Below are 17,446 nucleotides of genomic sequence, written 5' to 3' on the forward strand. Positions count from 1 at the left end.
AAAGCAAGAGAGTTCCAGAAAAACATCTATTTCTGCTTTACTGACTATGCCAAAGCCTTTGACTGTGTGGATCACAATAAACTGTGGAAAATTCTTCAAGAGATGGGAATACCAGACCACCTGACTTGCCTCTTGAGAAACCTATATGCAGGTCAGGAAGCAACAGTTAGAACTGGACATGGAACAACAGACTGGTTCCAAATAGCAAAAGGAGTACATCAAGGCTGTATATTGTCACCCTGCTTATTTAACTTCTATGCAGAGTACATCATGTGAAACACTGGGATGGATGAAGCATAAGCTGGAATCAAGATTGCCAGGAGAAATATCAATAACCTCAGATATGCAGATGACACCACCCTTATGGCAGAAAGTGAAGAGGAACTAAAAGCCTCTTGATGAAAGTGGAAGAGGAGAGTGACAAAGCTGGCTTAAAGCTCAACATTCAGAGAACTAAGATCATGGCATCTGGTCCCATCACTTCATGGGAAATAGATGGGGAAACAGTGGAAACAGTGTCAGGCTTTATTTTTTTGGGCTCCAAAATCACTGCAGATGGTGATTGCAGCCATGAAATTAAAAGACGCTTACTCCTTGGAAGGAAAGTTATGACCAACCTAGATAGTATATTGAAAAAGCAGAGATATTACTTTGCCCACAAAGGTCCGTCTAGTCAAGGCTATGATTGTGATCATGTATGGATATGAGAGTCAGACTGTGAAGAAAGCTGAGAGCCAAAGAATTGATGCTTTTGAACTGTGGTGTTGGAAAAGACTCTTGAGAGTCCCTTGGACTGCAAGGAGATCCAACCAGTCCATCCTAAAGGAGATCAATCCTGGGTGTTCACTGGAAGGACTGATGCTGAAGCTGAAACTCCAATACTTTGGCCACCTCATGCAAAGAGTTGACTCATTGGGAAAGACCCTGATGCTAGGAGGGATTGGGGGCAGGAGGAGAAGGGGATGACAGAGGATGAGATGGCTGGATGGCATCACTGACTCTATGGATGTGAGTCAGAATGAATTCCGGAAGTTGGTGATGGACAGGGAGGCGTGGCATGCTGTGATTCATGGGGTTGCAAAGAGTCGGACATGACTGAGTGACTGAACTGAACTGAACTGAATTTGAGAGCTGAGAGTTAGTTATGAGGAAGGAAGAATGTCGCTGGGCCAGATGTTGCCACTATACTCACAGGATCATCTCCATCTCCCTGTGAGGTCTCTCCTCTCTGACTCAGGACACAGCTTGTGTGGTATGTCAGATAAGCTTTTCCTGTACACTGAGTTTTTATATTTTTTAATAGTTAACATACATGCACTGGAAAATGTGCTTTACAAGAAACAGAACATCCCTCTCCAACCCATGACTTGAAGAATGGATACGTTTAAGTTTTGGAATTGATTGGACTCAAAGCAAAAGATCAAACAAATGAAGATATAGGGGGTTCACTCATGGGCCAAACGTGTGACTATGATACCAAGTTATGAGGCTTAGACAAACCGGAAACTGGTGTGATCACTGCCATAGAGTCAGTACTTGCTATTGTAATGATGTGAACCAAACTTCACTGACTTTAAATTATTCTAAGTCCTTCCAGGATGCTCCCTACTCAGATCTGTGAACCCAACACAGAGAGCAACACACAACTTCCCAAGTCCACCCAGGGAAAGCACCTCCATCGCGCCTGACAGTATCTGTCTGTCTTGTTCCCAGTGGGGCCCTGAGATGGCATCTGCAGCTGCTCAGGGGGAAACGTTTTGGGGAAAGGAGGAGTTTGAGCCCACTTCTGCCCATCCTCTCCTGCCTCCCCTGTATTCGGCACATGGAAGGCTGCTCACCTTTTCCCACTCACGGTCCTTGTTCAGCACGATGACCACCAGTCTGGGATGCACCTGGTAGCCTTCCTCAGTGAAGGACAAGTCTTTGCCATCCCACGTCACATTGACCATGAATCTGGAGAAAGGAAGAGAGAAAGACAAATGTTTAGGGGAAAATCTAAGAGGTTTCAGACAAATGAGCGGACGCCACCATCCGTGTAACGCTGAGAAGGTGTAAACTCATTGCCAGCAGCCTCTACCTGTGGAAGCATCAGTACCTGTGCAGGCTCTGCTCATCTCCATGCACTCTTTTCCATGAGCCTGTAATCACTCCCAGACTCCCGTAACTGGTTGCGATTAACAGATAAGTTGGAACATTTTTGTCCTGTCAAACTACAGACCTTTGTTCAATGATCTTCTAACAAGAGGATCTGAAAGCATGTTTTAATAAGCTACTCTAAAGGAAACTGCTTGCTCACAAGCCATATGGTATACAACATCAAAGAAATGATATCCCATCAATTAATTATTCATTCAGCTAATATTTATTAAATATTTGCTACATGCCAGTAATCAGCTAGTTGGCTGGGGATAAACAAGAAAATAGACATGATCCCTGCTCTCCAGAAGCTTATAGTCTAAGAGAGAGGACAGGTATTAATTGGTTAATTACAGCTATATGACAAGTGTTGGGCTTCCCGGGTGGCTCAGTGGTAAAGAATCTGTCTGCAATGCAGGACATGTGGGTTTGATCCCTGAGTCATGAAGATCCCCTGAAGAAGGACATGGCAACCCACTCTAGTATTCTTGCCTGGGAAATCCCATGGACAGAGGAGCCTGGTGGGCTACAGACCATGGGGCCACAAAGACTCAGACACGACTTTGTGACTCAACAACAACAGATGACAAGTGTCAGGATGGCGGGGGTGGGGTGCATGTGCTCCGTGAAAGTGAAATGGGGCTCAGACCAGGCTTCTATAAGGAAGTGCAGCTTGACCCGAAGGATGAGGCAGCATTAACTAGATAAGAAAAGACACAAGCACACTCAAGCAAAGGGGGCAGCATGGGCAAAGGTCCTGTGGTAGTGCTTACCGAGGCCTGAGTGCAAACCAGTGCAGCTGGAGCAGAGAGCGCCAAGGGACTGTGGGCTGTGGTGTGGGTGAGAATGCGAATGGGGCAGACAGTGCAAAGCTTTTCAGGCCGTTTAAGGAGTCCTGTCTTTGCTTTAAAACAATAGAAGAACATTGAAGATTTTAAGCAGTGATATAATCAGACTTGAAGGTTGTGTAGAGAACAGGCTTGCAGAGGACCACAGTGAGTATGGGGGACTGGTTACAGTGCTCTTATTAATCCATGTTAGAGATGATGCTGGCTTTGACCCCAAAAGAGGAGGAGAAGGAAGAGCAGGAGCCCCAACACACAGGATCAAGTGGAGAAGTTTTTAGCAGGTATTTAGGGACAGGTTAGATGTGAGGGTGGAGGAGAGAAGCATCATGAATGGGTCTTCAGTGTCTGCCCTGTACAACATCCATCAGTTATCTTTATCACAAGGGATGCTTGTCTGTCTCACAATACTCCATCTCCAACCCTCCCTTCTCAAAACCACTTGCCAAAGCTCAGCGCTGACATGAAACAAAACAGGATTTGGGAGGGAAGGTTCTCAGGGATTCACATTTCCTTTTCAGCTTGAGAAAACTGTGACACTGTTAAAGATGTCCAGAAAACGTAGCACTTAGCAGATAGTCAGCAAATGCAGTATGGTGGTTAAAAGCAATCAAACACCCCCAGAAAGGCAGGGTATCTCAAAGCCGGAGCATTTTCTTGCTTTATATTCCCTTAACAACAAAAGCAGCTGAAGAAGTAAAATACTAAGGAACAGGACTAGAATATAACAATTCCACGTGACTGGCCTGATTGATCACATGTCTGCCCCCGGGCAGCCACAGCACACAAGACCTGACTTGTCCTCTGGGGAAAGAATCAGGTCTTCAAGGTGAAGAAAATGGGGGAAAGGCAAAAAACATTTCTGTGGATCCATTCAATGGCCTCTTTGAGTCCTTAAAAAATCATGTTTTTCAAGAAAAGTTAATGGCATGAAGATAATTCTCACTACTTACTGTTAAACAAGCAGAAAAGAAGATAAAAATAGGGTTTGTCTATGCATGGAAAGATTCCAGGTACTTTCTATTTTCTTTTGTGTTATCTTTGTACTCTTGAAATTTTCTGCAAATACTTTTTATTTTTAACAAAGATACTCTTTGTTTAAACACAGAAAAAAAAATCAAACACTGCTATTCTGGAAGAGGCAAAGAGCAATCACTATCCTATTTGGTACATCTGATAATTTCCTAGGAAGATAATTTATGGATTCAACAACTATTTACTGGATGTCTATTATGTGCCAGGCCTTACAGTGAGTCCTATAAATACAGAAATAGAAAACACAGTGTCCATCCCACCCCTTCCATTCTCACAATTCAGTGACACAGACACGCAAACGTTGCTAGCACGTAGAAGGCCACTCATGTCCTGGTGCTCTGTAAATAGGAGAAGTCGTGAGAACGTAGAGGAAGGGTCCCTAATGTGAGCTCCGTGACACAGGGAGGGCTTCCAGGGGAATCTTCAGGAGCAAAGGGGTTGACAAGAGGTGGGGAAGAATATTCGGAGCAGAGGAGTCATCTTCAACAAAAGAGAGTCAGCAAAGGAAGTGACACTTGCTGTGGGATGTAGGAAATAGCTTAGTAAGAACAACAGGCAGTGGGATGCATCCACAGAGCATCTCTGAAGCCAGATCATAGGGGCCTTAAGTGTCTGGATTTTGATCAGAAGGACATGAGGATCATGGAAGGTTTTGAGGGGAGGAGTGACTCACTGCACACAGGAAACTGCAAAGCCAAGGGCATAGACCCATGAAACATCACGATGGGACACTGCCCAGGGAGTTTCAGCATAAAAACTACAGACAAAGCCCACCAGTGGACTTTATCTGGGCTGGCAAAAAAAATCCATCACCAAGTCACTCCGTATCTGCAGTCTAAAACTCACAGTTAGGCCAGCTGATTAATTGAGGGGTTTTGCTTGTTTTAAATGTAATCCAATAAGCTCTCAAGCCAAGTTTTGATTGTACAATAACTTGAGGTAACTAGAGCTCAGGTTCAGTCTACCTAATGCCCCAAATGTAAGTGAAACTGAGAAATTTAGTCCATCCACAAGAGCTTTAGAAATACCCAGCTCATTATATGTTTGGAAAAGGCGGACCAGCGGACGAATCCTTTGGGTTTGACTTGGACACCTGGCCCGGAGGAGAGCCATTCACAGGGTTATGCTGTGTGAACGGATGTTGCTGTCACCGCTTTAATCTAGGAGCTGGCATGCCCTGTTGAGCACCTGCTCTTCTTCCGATTTGCCAGTTGAATGTACTTAAATCTCTCCTTTCGTTCCCCACTTCTGTTTCCCCCACTTGTTCCCTTGCCTCCCATTTTGTAGTGAAATCAGATGGAATTAGCAGGGACATTATTCAGATGCCATTTCTTTTCTTCAGATTATATGGAAACAACTGTAAGGAAATTCTGACAACTCCAACTGTTCTGTGTTCCTTTAAGATTCAATATTCTGGGCCAATGAGTTCATATACTCAGTGTTTATATTCTCTACCTTCCTTCCTTCCTTTCTTTCTAGCTTTCTTCCTATTAAGAGTCTTCTGTCCCTTGGGAGGGGAAAAAGCCCTCTAACAGAATTTCTTTTGCTCAACAGTAATTTCATTATGAAGTTGGCAGGCAACAAGTACCTATTACCTTCAATTCCACCATCCAATTTCTAGGAAGGACAATCCATATTTCTGCAGGCTTTCTTCCCACTTAAACTTACTCTAGAGAAAAATTCTTTACCCAGGGAAAAACCATTCTACACCCCACTGCTTGGTCCCCATTAACACCTGCTGGGCACTTGTATTAAACAGTAAAATCTTATCACTGTTTTATCTCTCGAAAATTGATTACAAACTTTTAGTGACCAGATAAAGTATCAGAAATTCTGGCTGCTGCTAAGCTTCGAATTACATCTTTGATATTTCCATCAGGAGCAATAAACACACGAGGGCATGCTGGCAAAATGTGGATGTGGGGAAGGCTCTGGTGGCTTGCAAAGGATCCATTTTTTGTATTATTATTGTCTGTTGATTGTGAAGTGCCAAGCCTTTTTTAATCAATGACACACGTAACAGAAAATATGTAAATTACGTGATGCACATACATCCAAGTTTCCTTTGGTACCTACAGCCTCAGGTGTATGAAGCTGAAGTCCCAGGTGAAAGAAACATTTCTGTCCCTTGTATTTTGTGCCCTATGAATGGTTGGTGTATGTGGGTCAGAAATAACATGGAAAAACATGGTGGACTGTTTTTCCTACATTATCACCACCAAAAAAATTTGGGTCAGGATTATCAAGTTCTTTCAAGATCTTATCAAGACCTGCTTTAAACAGCAGTCACCAACTACAGGCGGCTATGGAGCATTTGAAATGTGGTTAGTGTGAATAGACATATGCCAAAAGGGCATGACGAAACTGGATTTGGAAGACTTTGTATGAAAAAAAGAAAAGTGTAAAATCTCTTGAATAAATTTATATTGATTTCATGTTGCAATACTTTAGACACGTTGATTGCAATAAGATACATCATTAAAATGAATTTCATCTTATTTTTACTTATTCGAAGTGCTACCAGATAATTTAAGAAGATAAATGGCTTACATTATATTTCTATTGGATAGCTATGCAGGACCATCTTTGGTGTTTCGTCTTGTTTTCTTAACCAGTAGATCCATCATGAAGGCAGGGAGCTCTCCTGCCTTGTTTTGTGTTTTATTGCTAGTTCTGAACAGAGCGCCTGGCTCACAGGAGGCGCTAAAACAAACAGGTGCAGAATGAACAAAAGAATGAATTGCTACCTAGCAACTGCTGGGATCAAACCCTGCCTCTGCTGCTCCCCAGCTTTGTCTCTTAGGGTTGTACATTTAAAACTCTCTGAGCTTCCAATTTCCTTCTTTGTAAAAACGGATCAGGTTAAACCATATGAACTAACTGTGACGCCTTCATGTGGTTCAACCTAACTGATCCCTAACTCCCAAGTTTTGTGAGCGGGATTAGCAATAGTCCATGGAAACATCCAGTCCAATTTCTGGTACACAGATGTTGCTAAGTCTTTACATAAAGCTTCCATGCATTTTGTTAAATAGTTTTCTACTCTGACATATTTCCTAACACACAGCCCCAAACGCAACCTTGTTAGTCCCTGTACAGCCATGCTTATTGCTACCATTCCATTCCCTCATTGCCAGAGTGCTTTCTTTTCGTCAAAAGCCAACCATATGATATCTGCTTTTCTCTTCCTGACTTACTTCACCCTGTATGACAGATTCTTGGTCCATCCACATATTAAGGCATATATGTGGAATCTAGAAAAGTGGTACAGATGAACATATTTCCAGGGCAGGAGTAGAGACACAGATGTAGAGAACAGGCTCCAGCGGGGGAAGGAGAGGGCGAGATGGAGTGGGAGACTAGGGTTGACATACATACACTACCACGTGTAAAACAGATAGCTGGTGGGGAGCTGCTGTCCAGCACAGGGCGCTCAGCTCAGTGCTCTGTGATGACCGAGAGGGTGGGATGGGGGTGGCTGGGCAGGAAGGAGGTCCAAGAGGGAGGGGACATATGTACACTTACAGTTGATTCACATCTTTGTCCAGCGGAAACTAACACAACATTGTAAAGCAATTATACCCCAATAAAAAGAAAGAAAGAAAGAAAAAAGTCATCCATATATGGTTTGCATCGTGTCCAACTCTTTGTGACCCCATGGACTGTAGCCCACCAAGGTCCTCTGTCCATGGGATTCTCCAGGCAAGAATACTGGAGTGGGTTGCCATTTCCTCCTCCAGGGGATCTTCCCGACCCAGGGGTCTAACCCGAGTCTCTTATGTCTCCTACATTAACAGGCAAGTTCTTTACCACTAGCACCACCTGAAAAGGCCAATAAAAAAAAAGAAAGAAAAAATAAGCCATCCAAATATATGCTGCATAAGCTTTTAACTATTACTTAAAATGTCTCCTTCCTCCAGATTTCTATTTTCTCTCTTTTGCCTCGTAACTCTCCTTTAACTTCCCAAATCTGATTGTTTGCAATGTTCTCTAGACATATCTATTATTCACTATTTCCCTTCAGACTTTAATTCCTTACAGTTTCATAAATGCCACCATAACCCATTCAGTGTGTCTCAATTTTGAGTTAATTTTCCATCTGCTTTGCTATTTCCCTTGTTTCCCAGGCCTTTCCCCGACTTACACTATCCCTGAAATCTCTACTTGGACTGCTTTGGGTGTCACCATTTTTTTCATTTGTCAGCTAATTTACATGTTTTGGAAAACAGAGTCACTGTTTTCTTTAACCTTTTTTCAGTTCTCAAGACACTCTCATTTTTACAAAATGTTGTGGCTCTTTCCAACGTCCTGCTGGTGGTTTGAAATCCCTTCCACTTGGATGCCTTTCTCAGCACCTTCTTATCCTCCATTAACCCTTCCCTTATGGGTATGAATCCTCTCTTTAGAGCAAAGTCATGGAGCTTTTATCACTTTTAATTCCCAACTCCTGCCCCACATCTTCTCCAAATACATCCTCACACCGTCTCCTTTCAGCGAGGCTCTTGATGAGTGTACTTTCCTCCTTGCCCCGTGCTCAGTCTCATATACTCATTGGTGGTTTCCGGTTTCCCTTGAATGATTACCAAAGGCATGACCACAGAGCTGAAACTTAAATGTCAGGACTGAAATATAATAACTCCAACACACAGATCTGCATAATCCAGGCCAGCAAGGCATTCAAAACGGGCTCAGAAATGACAGCATTATGAAAAAGCAAAAAAACAAAAAAAAAAAGAATAAAATAAAAAACTGGGTTAAAAAAAGAGAGTGAATATTTACTCTTTCTCAAATTCCATTGTGGCCAAATTACAAAAGAAAAAAACAACATATTAATGTTAATTGTCAGCTAAGCAATACTAATTTTAAAAAAAATTAGAACAGGAGTGGCAAGCTCCAAAAAGGCAAGGATGTTTCTTTTGATCACTGAGATTCTAAAACACTTTAGAGTGTCTTGCAGTACGAGCTTAAACATATTTGTTGAATAAAGGAACAAATGAACGAGTGGCCATAGGCCACTGAGATCGTGTTCATTCAATGTTTATTTTCTGTGCAACTGTAGAGAGGCAATTCTGCAAGACGACTGCTTAGTTTGGGAATCAGAAAGCTCGGGGTTAGAATGCAGTTCTGTGGCTTCCAATCCCAGGTAAGTCTCCTAAATTCTCAGAGCATCCATTTCCTCTTCTGTAAAAGTGAAATTATAATGGCCACATCTCTGTGTAATCACAGGGCTTACATTAGATGAAATTTAACAAGACAAGGTATGTAATGTGACCAGCAGAGTGTTTGGCACATAATGGTGTCTGGTAAATGATGACAGCGGGGGTAGTAGTAGTTGTCATGGTTTCACATAATTATCTTCTCTCCTTCTAAATTTTGAAATTAAAGGGCCTTCTCTGAGATGCTGGAGGATCATCTGGGCTGCTAATCCCCGTTTCTGAAGGGAGGCAATGAACCCTACAGGTCCCTACCCCAGGCTAATCTGATTGCTCAGAGCTCCAGGTACCCCTGGACTGGACTATGGTGCAAGGGTTCTGACCCAGATGCCAGCCTGCCCTTCATATCTCTTGGGCTTCCTGTCTCTGCTTGGTGAGCATACCTGAGCCAAAAGTGATTTTTGAGGACTTGCCCCACCTACTGTCTTTTGAATATAACTTCTAAGTCTAAAACATGGAGTAAGTTAGGGTAAAGCTTTCTCTATAAGTGTGACTATTCTATTCATCCTGTCATTACACAACATTCCTGACCCATCTGGCTAAAAGTCTGCAGTGGGAACAGGATCTATGGCATAGGATCTAACATTGTTCAGTCGCTTAGGGCTGCCCAACTCTTTGTGACCCCATGGACTGCAGCACAACCAGGCTCCTCTGTCCTCCACTATCTCCTGGAGTTTGCTCCATTCATGTCCGTTGAGTCGGTGATGCTAACCATCTCATCCTCTGCCACTCCCTTCTCCTTTTACCTTCCATCTTCTCTAGCATCAGGGTCTCTTCCGAAGAGTCGGCTCTTTGCATCAGGTGGCCAGAGTACTGGAGCTTCTGCTAGAAGATCAAAGCAGTAAATCCTAAAGGAAGTCAACCCTGAATGTTCACTGGAAGGACTGGTACTGAAGCTGAAGCTCCAATACTTAGGATCTAATATGTATGCTCTAACTCTACTTTATCAGGAGTTATTGGAAGACTGAGGGTCCATTAATAAAGCTGTTCTCGGGATCTCTTGCTCCTTATATGTGTAGTTCTTTCAGGAACCTGGTGGAGGATGTGGAAGTTCTTGAAATTCTGGATAGTATTTTGCAACACTATCAAAATAGTACTGAATATGTCACCATGAGCCCCTCATGACTCTGCCTCATCTAAGCATTTGGAACTGACTGGCACAGGGGTCAGTGGATCCAGTCCTTGCAATGAGCATCTATTCCAAGAGAGCCAGACAAAAGTAGGCCACGTGACAAGCAGTTTCTACAAGCTTCCTAGATCACCTGTGTCTCTGCTGTCAGATTATTCAGGATCTCAAACAAGCAGATGTACATGCATACTGACTCCTCATCTTCCCCAAACATGCAGAATGGATCAATTCAAAGTGTGAATTTATCCAAGAATCTCTGGGTATCCCCCATCCTAGAACCTAGGCCCCGTGAGAAGAGGGGAATTTTCTCTTTTGTTCTCTGCTGTATCCTCCTTCCAGAATCCGAAACAGTGGCTGGCATGGAGAAGCTGCTCAGTACATATTAATGAGGGAAGGAAAAGTCGATGAGGTAACAAAGGCAGAGGAGAAAGGTGGGGTCAGACTGTGGGGCTTCTGAGCCTCCATCATCTTGTGAGCCCATCTCTCATAGTAAATGTCTTTCTCTATATAAATATCTTGCTAGTTCTGTTTCTCTGGAGAACCCTGACTAATACAACCCGATACTACCATCTGCCAGAAGAACTGTGAAAATAAAACATAAATCTGTGATAAATGTGATGCAAAAAGGGCCCCCGTGTTACTCATCATGTGTACAACTACATCTTTGGGCTACAAAGTCCTTGAGGACAAGAGTTCATAACTCAGTACTTTGAACTCTAGGAACATTGTCATGTAGAGGGAAGAGCAGATTAGGGATTTGCAAGCTGCAGTTGAGTTTTTAAATCCACCATGATTGATGCTGTACCTTCAAGCAAATCATCCAACTCCCAGGAGTGAGTTTCCCCTCTCAACCCCCCTACCCCTCTAGGCCATCACAGAGCACCAAGTCAAGCTCCCCTGCTATACCTTATGTTCCTACTAGCTATCTATTTTACACATGGTAGTGTATATATGTTGATGGAAAGCTATAACAAAACACCATACACTGGGTGCCTCAAACCACAAGCACTTATTTCTCGTGACTCTGGAGACTGCAAGTTCAAGGTCAAGCCTGGACAGATAGAGGTTCTGATAAGGATCCTCTTCCCAGTTTACATACCACTTTGTGATGTCCTCACATGGCCCAAGAGTTGGCTCTCTTGTCTCCTCCTCTTTTTTCAGGGCACTAATTCCATCATGAGGGCCCCACCCTCACTACCTCATCTAACCCGAATTTCTTCCCAAAGGCTCCACCTCAAAATAACATCACACTGGAGTTCATCGTAACTTCAGCATGTGAATTTTGGGAGAATGCAAACATTCAGTGCAAAGCAATTACACAAAGTTAATGGGAAGTTTCATGGTGGTGGGGCTAAGAGGTAGGATTAACATAAACGTAACCGTTTAGGTCACCGTAGATGTTTGTTGCTCATAAATGGTATGATGTAAACCGTTCATTGTTTATAAATGGTATGAACAACTATGCCAGTTTTCCCAGAACTGAGAGATTTCCTGGGGGAGGGGCCATTCAGTGCTAAAACCAGGACCTCAAGTTATGGATCAAAAATTAAGAGTCTGGTCAGGTAAGCAACACCCCAAAAGCACATCTATAGAAAGGTTTCAAATTCATTTACCAAATACATAATCAATTTAAACAAATATTGAGTAACCACTATATGCCAGCAACATGCAGGAGATAAAATGGTAAGTAAAAAACATGTGGTCCTTCCCAGGAAGTTACTTAGAGTTTAGTGAAAAAGCAGGTAGTATACAATAATTTCAATAAATGGTAATATACCCACAACTAAAGTACCTGATGCTGTAGGAACATTAACAGGGGTTCTAATCTCTCAGAATACTGATTATTCTTCCATTATTCCATTTCTACTTGCTTTTTTTTTTTTTTCAGTGAAAACACCAAGTTAAATTCTCTGAAAGACTAAAAAATTCTCATGCTTTCCATCAACATATATACACTACCATGTGTAAAATAGCTAGCTAGTAGGAACATAAGGTATAGCAGGGGAGCTTGACTTGGTGCTCTGTGATGACCTAGAGGGGTAGGGGAGTTGAGAGGGGATATATGTATACACATAGCTGATTCATGTTCTTGTACAGCAGAAAGTAGCATAGCATTGTAAAGCAATTATTTGCCAGGAAAAAAAAACAAAACAAAACTCTCATGCTTTCCAGGTATAAAATTGGACAGGTAACATCAAGGACTAAAATGCACTAGATGCAAGATTACTGAGAATGGTGAAAATCCCAGCTAAAGGCATTCAACAAATTATTTTAAAAATAATATTGTAAATGAAATATAGCAATCTACTAACCATTCATTTGAACTATCTGTTCTAAATTTAAACTTATGAATATTCATATTCCTTCCTTTAGCAAAAACCCTGCTTCCTTCTATGCCAGTACAGCTCACAAGATTGCATCCTTTGGAGGGTGGCTTACTGACACACAATGAGCCCCCTTATTTTGAAAAACACTAACCCCCGCCTCCACCACTATATACACCAGAACATTTATTTTTCTCCTCTCCTTTGACCATAAAAAAATAGATCTGGTGGGAGAGGGTAGTGCACCTGACCCAAGCTGGAACCCTCAGATTCTCTCACCTAGGAATCTGAAAATTTATAGCTGAGACAGAGACCAGAAATTTTTCAATCTGGTCCAAGGTGATAGTAAGTTTGTTTCATCAGTAAATGTAGGCTCACCTCCTGACCTTTCCAAACCTTGGCTTCTCAACATTTACCTTGATTTTTCAAGAAACTCCAGTAAAGTCCCAATGGATCCCCAATAGATTTTCGATCATTCATTATCTCATTTTGTTTAAATTAAGCTGCTGCTGCTAAGTCACTTCAGTCGTGTCCGACTCTGTGTGACCCCACAGATGGCAGCCTACCAGGCTCCTCCGTCCCTGGGATTCTCCAGGCAAGAACACTGGAGTGGGTTGCCATTGCCTTCTCCAATGCATGAAAGTGAAAAGTGAAAGTGAAGTTGCTCAGTTGTGTCTGACTCTTCATGACCCCATGGACTGCAGCCTACCAGGCTCCTCCACCCATGGGAGTTCCCAGGCAAGAGGCCTGGAGTGGGTTGCCATTGCCTTCTCCAGTAAATTAAGCTAGTCAGAATTAATTTCTGTTGCTTATTACTTAAACACTTTAAATAAATATTCGGGCTATTGAAAGATCTTACCTGGTCTCTTGACTCCCTGTATATCATCCCTTGCACTCATAGTAAGCCTACCTGCCAGATAAATGTTCTGAAACTTCAGTTTCTGTTATATGTACCTCTGCATAAAAGCTTGAAATGGCTCCCTAATGTCCAAAACTAAAATGCACACTCCTTAGTCAACCTTAGCTTTCAACCTTAATCACTGGAATGCGAGAGAAATTCCTATTCTATTTTTTCTGAGCTTAATGAGAATTGGTTTTCTATCATTTAAATTCATTAAAGTCTCAATGAGTACAAAGACTTTTCTCCCCTAAATATTCATATATTCAGACCCCTCCAAAAAAACAGCACAGAGTTCACCTCTTCTCAAAATGTTCACTGATTCTGTAGGAGGGTTCCCTATACCCTCCTCAGAACTCCCATCACTTCCTCTGCAGCTCCCTTCTCCACCTTGGTGTTTGCAGAGCTTTCCACATACATATGCATCATCCTACTGTGCACATTCCACATCCATCCATCCATCCTTGGCTGGAGGGTAAATTCCTGGGACCAGGGCCCTGTCTGAGTTGCTGCTGCACGCCGTGCACCCTGAGCACAGTGTGCAGAGTATGGTAGGTGATCAGTGACCATTTGCTGAATGAACAGGACCAGGTTTTCATCTGGCCAGAGCTGGAGCCCTCAGCAGCACAGAGAATGTCCCGGTGAGGTGGGTGACACCTCACACCCATCAGGACAGAGTTAAATACATCCTGGCCTAAATAGCGGTCTAAATGCTGCCTCATCTCATAATGAAATTTGACAGCCCTGTGTAAATCCAGCAGTAATAATGTTTCACATCCTGCCATGGATTTCTGGTGTGGAAATGTGCCCCCTGGTAAACTCAGCTCCACAGTCCTGTCCTGCCCCGATAGTCATATTTTCGTCCGTAAATGCTAGATCACTTTCTTGGTGGGGAAGAAAATCATGTATTTACCTCCTAAAGAGCAAAGAAGAATTGCTGTTTCAACGATGGCTGTTTTTTTTTTTTTTTTCTATAAATAATAGAAAGAATACAGCTCTTTCTTTCTATAGGTCCTCTTCCTATTCGTTTTCCATATCGCTTTAAAGGATTCCTTTTACAACCCCAGGGAGATGATTGTGGGGAGAGTAAAAAGAAGAGGAAACATAAGAGTAGGAAGGGGAAAATGAAGGAAGAGAAGTTAGAGAGAAGGAAAGGCATGGGGAAGGGAGAGAAAGGCAGACAAATAAGAGAGTGGACAGAGAAGCCTGGGAAAAGGAGGGGGTGTTCTCTCCCACTTGAATAATAAAATGAAATGGAGTTTGAAGCAGAGCAGGGCTCTTTAGGAAAGCTGGAAAGGGTGGTGTAGGAGGAAGAGAGAGAGGTAAAAAGAGAACCCACAGTAGCACAGGGAACTCTACTCAATGCTCCGTGATGACCTCAGTGGGAAGGAAATCTTTTTAAAAGGGGATATATGCATACATAGAGCTGATTCACTTTGTCACACAGCAGAAACTTCTATATTCCAATGTAAAGAAAAAGAAAAAAGAGAAAATGGACGGAGTCTGGAGCTGGTGCACAGGAAGCAGGAAGGGGCCCCATGCTGTGCCTTGGCACCACGCCCTCCCTGGTGACATTGGAAAAGTAGGTCAATTTCAGACCTGGCTGGGGGATGAATGGTCAGCCAGGAACAAGTGGTGGGAAGCGAGGGTGCTGAGTGAGACACTGACCTACCCACAGGACCCGGGAGATGGGGCGCCTCCCTGGGATAACAGGAAGAATGAAAGCCAGTTCTGGACCTGCTGTGTCCAATAGACCTTCCCCCCCAGGATGGAAATTCATACATCTGTGATGTGCGTGGCGGCAGCTGCTCATCACCTGGCACTGCTGAGCGCTTGAAATGTGGACAGTGTGACTGGGGAACTGAATTTTCGGTTTTACTTTATTTTAATTAGCTTAAATTTAAATAGCCACATGCGGCCCGCATCTGCCAGTGTTGGACAGCTCGAGTCTCGAAGCCGTGTGAATCATTGAGGAAGGAATTGATGGCCAAGAGGAACCAGGAGGCTGTTTTCCCAAACGCCCTAAGTGTACACTTCAGGTAGCACACAGATGCATTTCGATAAGTGCATAGGATAATTTTATTCGTAGAATCAAATCTGTTTATTTTAATATCTATTTTAAAGTGGAACTAGCACCTCAGACCCCTTATTTCATAGATATCATTGCTTAGGCAGAAACTGCAGTGACATTTTATCTCTAAAAAGGTAAATCGATGTGAATAAGAAGTACAATGTGAAAAATATCACAGAGGGCTTAGAGATATGAAAAAGGTAATAAACATATTCATATAAATGGAATCATACAGTGTGTGACCTTTCCGTGTCTGGCTTCTTTCGGTTAGCATCCTGTCTTTAAGGTTCATCCTTGATGTAGCTTTCATCAGTATTCATTCCTTTCTGGCTGAATAATATTCCATTGTATGGACATAAATATTAAGCTTATCCATCCCTCTGTTGATGGACATTTGTTCACACCTTTTGGTTACTGTGAGTACTGATGCTATGAACGTTCAGGTCCAAGTTTTTTTTGAATATTGTTTAAATTCTTTAGGGGTACATAACTAGGACAGGAATTGTCTGGGGTAATGCAAAAGACAGAGGAACTACTGATCTGTGGAATCACTATCTGGTACTAGAGAGTCATGATGTCTGAAAAACACTTTGAATGTACTTATCACTGCTGAATTATATAGTTTAAAATGGTTAAGATGATAAATTTTATGTTATATGTTATATAAATTTTATAAATATAAATTGGATGCTATATTATATAAATTTTATGTGTATTTTAATATTATTTAAAAACCCCATTTTTAAAAAATAACAAAGAGGGTGGTCCAGTGGTTAACACTTTGCCTTCCAATGCAGGGAGTGCAGGTTCTATCCCTGTTCAGGGACCTAAGATCTCACATGCTTTGTGGTCAAGGGGCCAAAACATAAAACAGAAACAAATATTGTAACAAATTCAATAAAGACTCAAAACACCATGTTTTAAAAAAAATATACAAGAAGTAGTCTGAATTGGGATACGAGGTTTATCAGGGATCCCAGAGTTTTTTTGATCTAAACTTCTCTCCAAGGATCATTTCTATGACCTCTCTGATAGAAAGGTCAGCCTAGACACAAAGAGCACAAGAGGAAACGGGTGCTGTGCTTACGCGCTCAGTCACATCCGACTCTGTGCAACCCCACAGACTGCAGCCCGCCGGGCTCCTGTGTTCACGGGATTCTCCAGGCAAGAACACTGGAGTGGATAGCCTATCCCTTCTCCAGGGGATCATCCCAACTAGGAATCAGAATGGGGTCTCCCACACTGCAGGTGGATTCCTTACCAACTGAGCTACCGGGGAAGCTCAAATAAACAAGTGGCACTACATCAAACAAAAAGCTTCTTCAGAGCAAAAAAATAAAAAAAAAAGAAGAGATAACCTAAGGAAAGGGAGAAAAATCTTTGAAAACTATATACCATATAAGAATGTAAAGTCAAGTGGGCCTTAGAAAGCATCACTACGAACAAAGCTAGTGGAGGTGATGGAATTCCAGTGGAGCTGTTCCAGGTCCTGAAAGATGATGCTGTGAAAGTGCTGCATTCAATATGCCAGCACATTTGGAAAACTCAGCAGTGGCCACAGGACTGGAAAAGGTCAGTTTTCATTCCAATCCCAAAGAAAGGCAATGCCAAAGAATGATCAAACTACCACACAATTGCACTCATCTCACACACTAGTAAGGTAATGCTTAAAATTCTCCAAGCCAGGCTTCAGCAATATGTGAACCGTGAACTTCCTGATGTTCAAGCTGGTTTTAGAAAAGGCAGAGGAACCAGAGATCAAATTGCCAACATCCGCTGGATCATGGAAAAAGCA

At 42.5% G+C, this 17,446-nt stretch overlaps 1 protein-coding gene across 2 annotated transcripts in view; it reads right to left on the minus strand.

The window, feature by feature from the left end:
* The window catches only part of GRIN2A (glutamate receptor, ionotropic, N-methyl D-aspartate 2A), a 442,009-nt gene that overhangs the window by 140,933 nt on the left and 283,630 nt on the right, over positions 1-17,446 (minus strand). For both annotated transcript variants that reach the window (XM_010850655.1, XM_010850656.1), the window contains exon 3: positions 1,839-1,953. In XM_010850655.1, the coding sequence (XP_010848957.1) occupies positions 1,839-1,953 (115 nt within the window). The remainder of the gene's footprint in view (positions 1-1,838; positions 1,954-17,446) is intronic.

The sequence above is a fragment of the Bison bison genome, unplaced genomic scaffold, assembly GCF_000754665.1.
Source record: "Bison bison bison isolate TAMUID 2011002044 unplaced genomic scaffold, Bison_UMD1.0 scf7180017864293, whole genome shotgun sequence".
Classification (NCBI taxonomy): domain Eukaryota; kingdom Metazoa; phylum Chordata; class Mammalia; order Artiodactyla; family Bovidae; genus Bison; species Bison bison.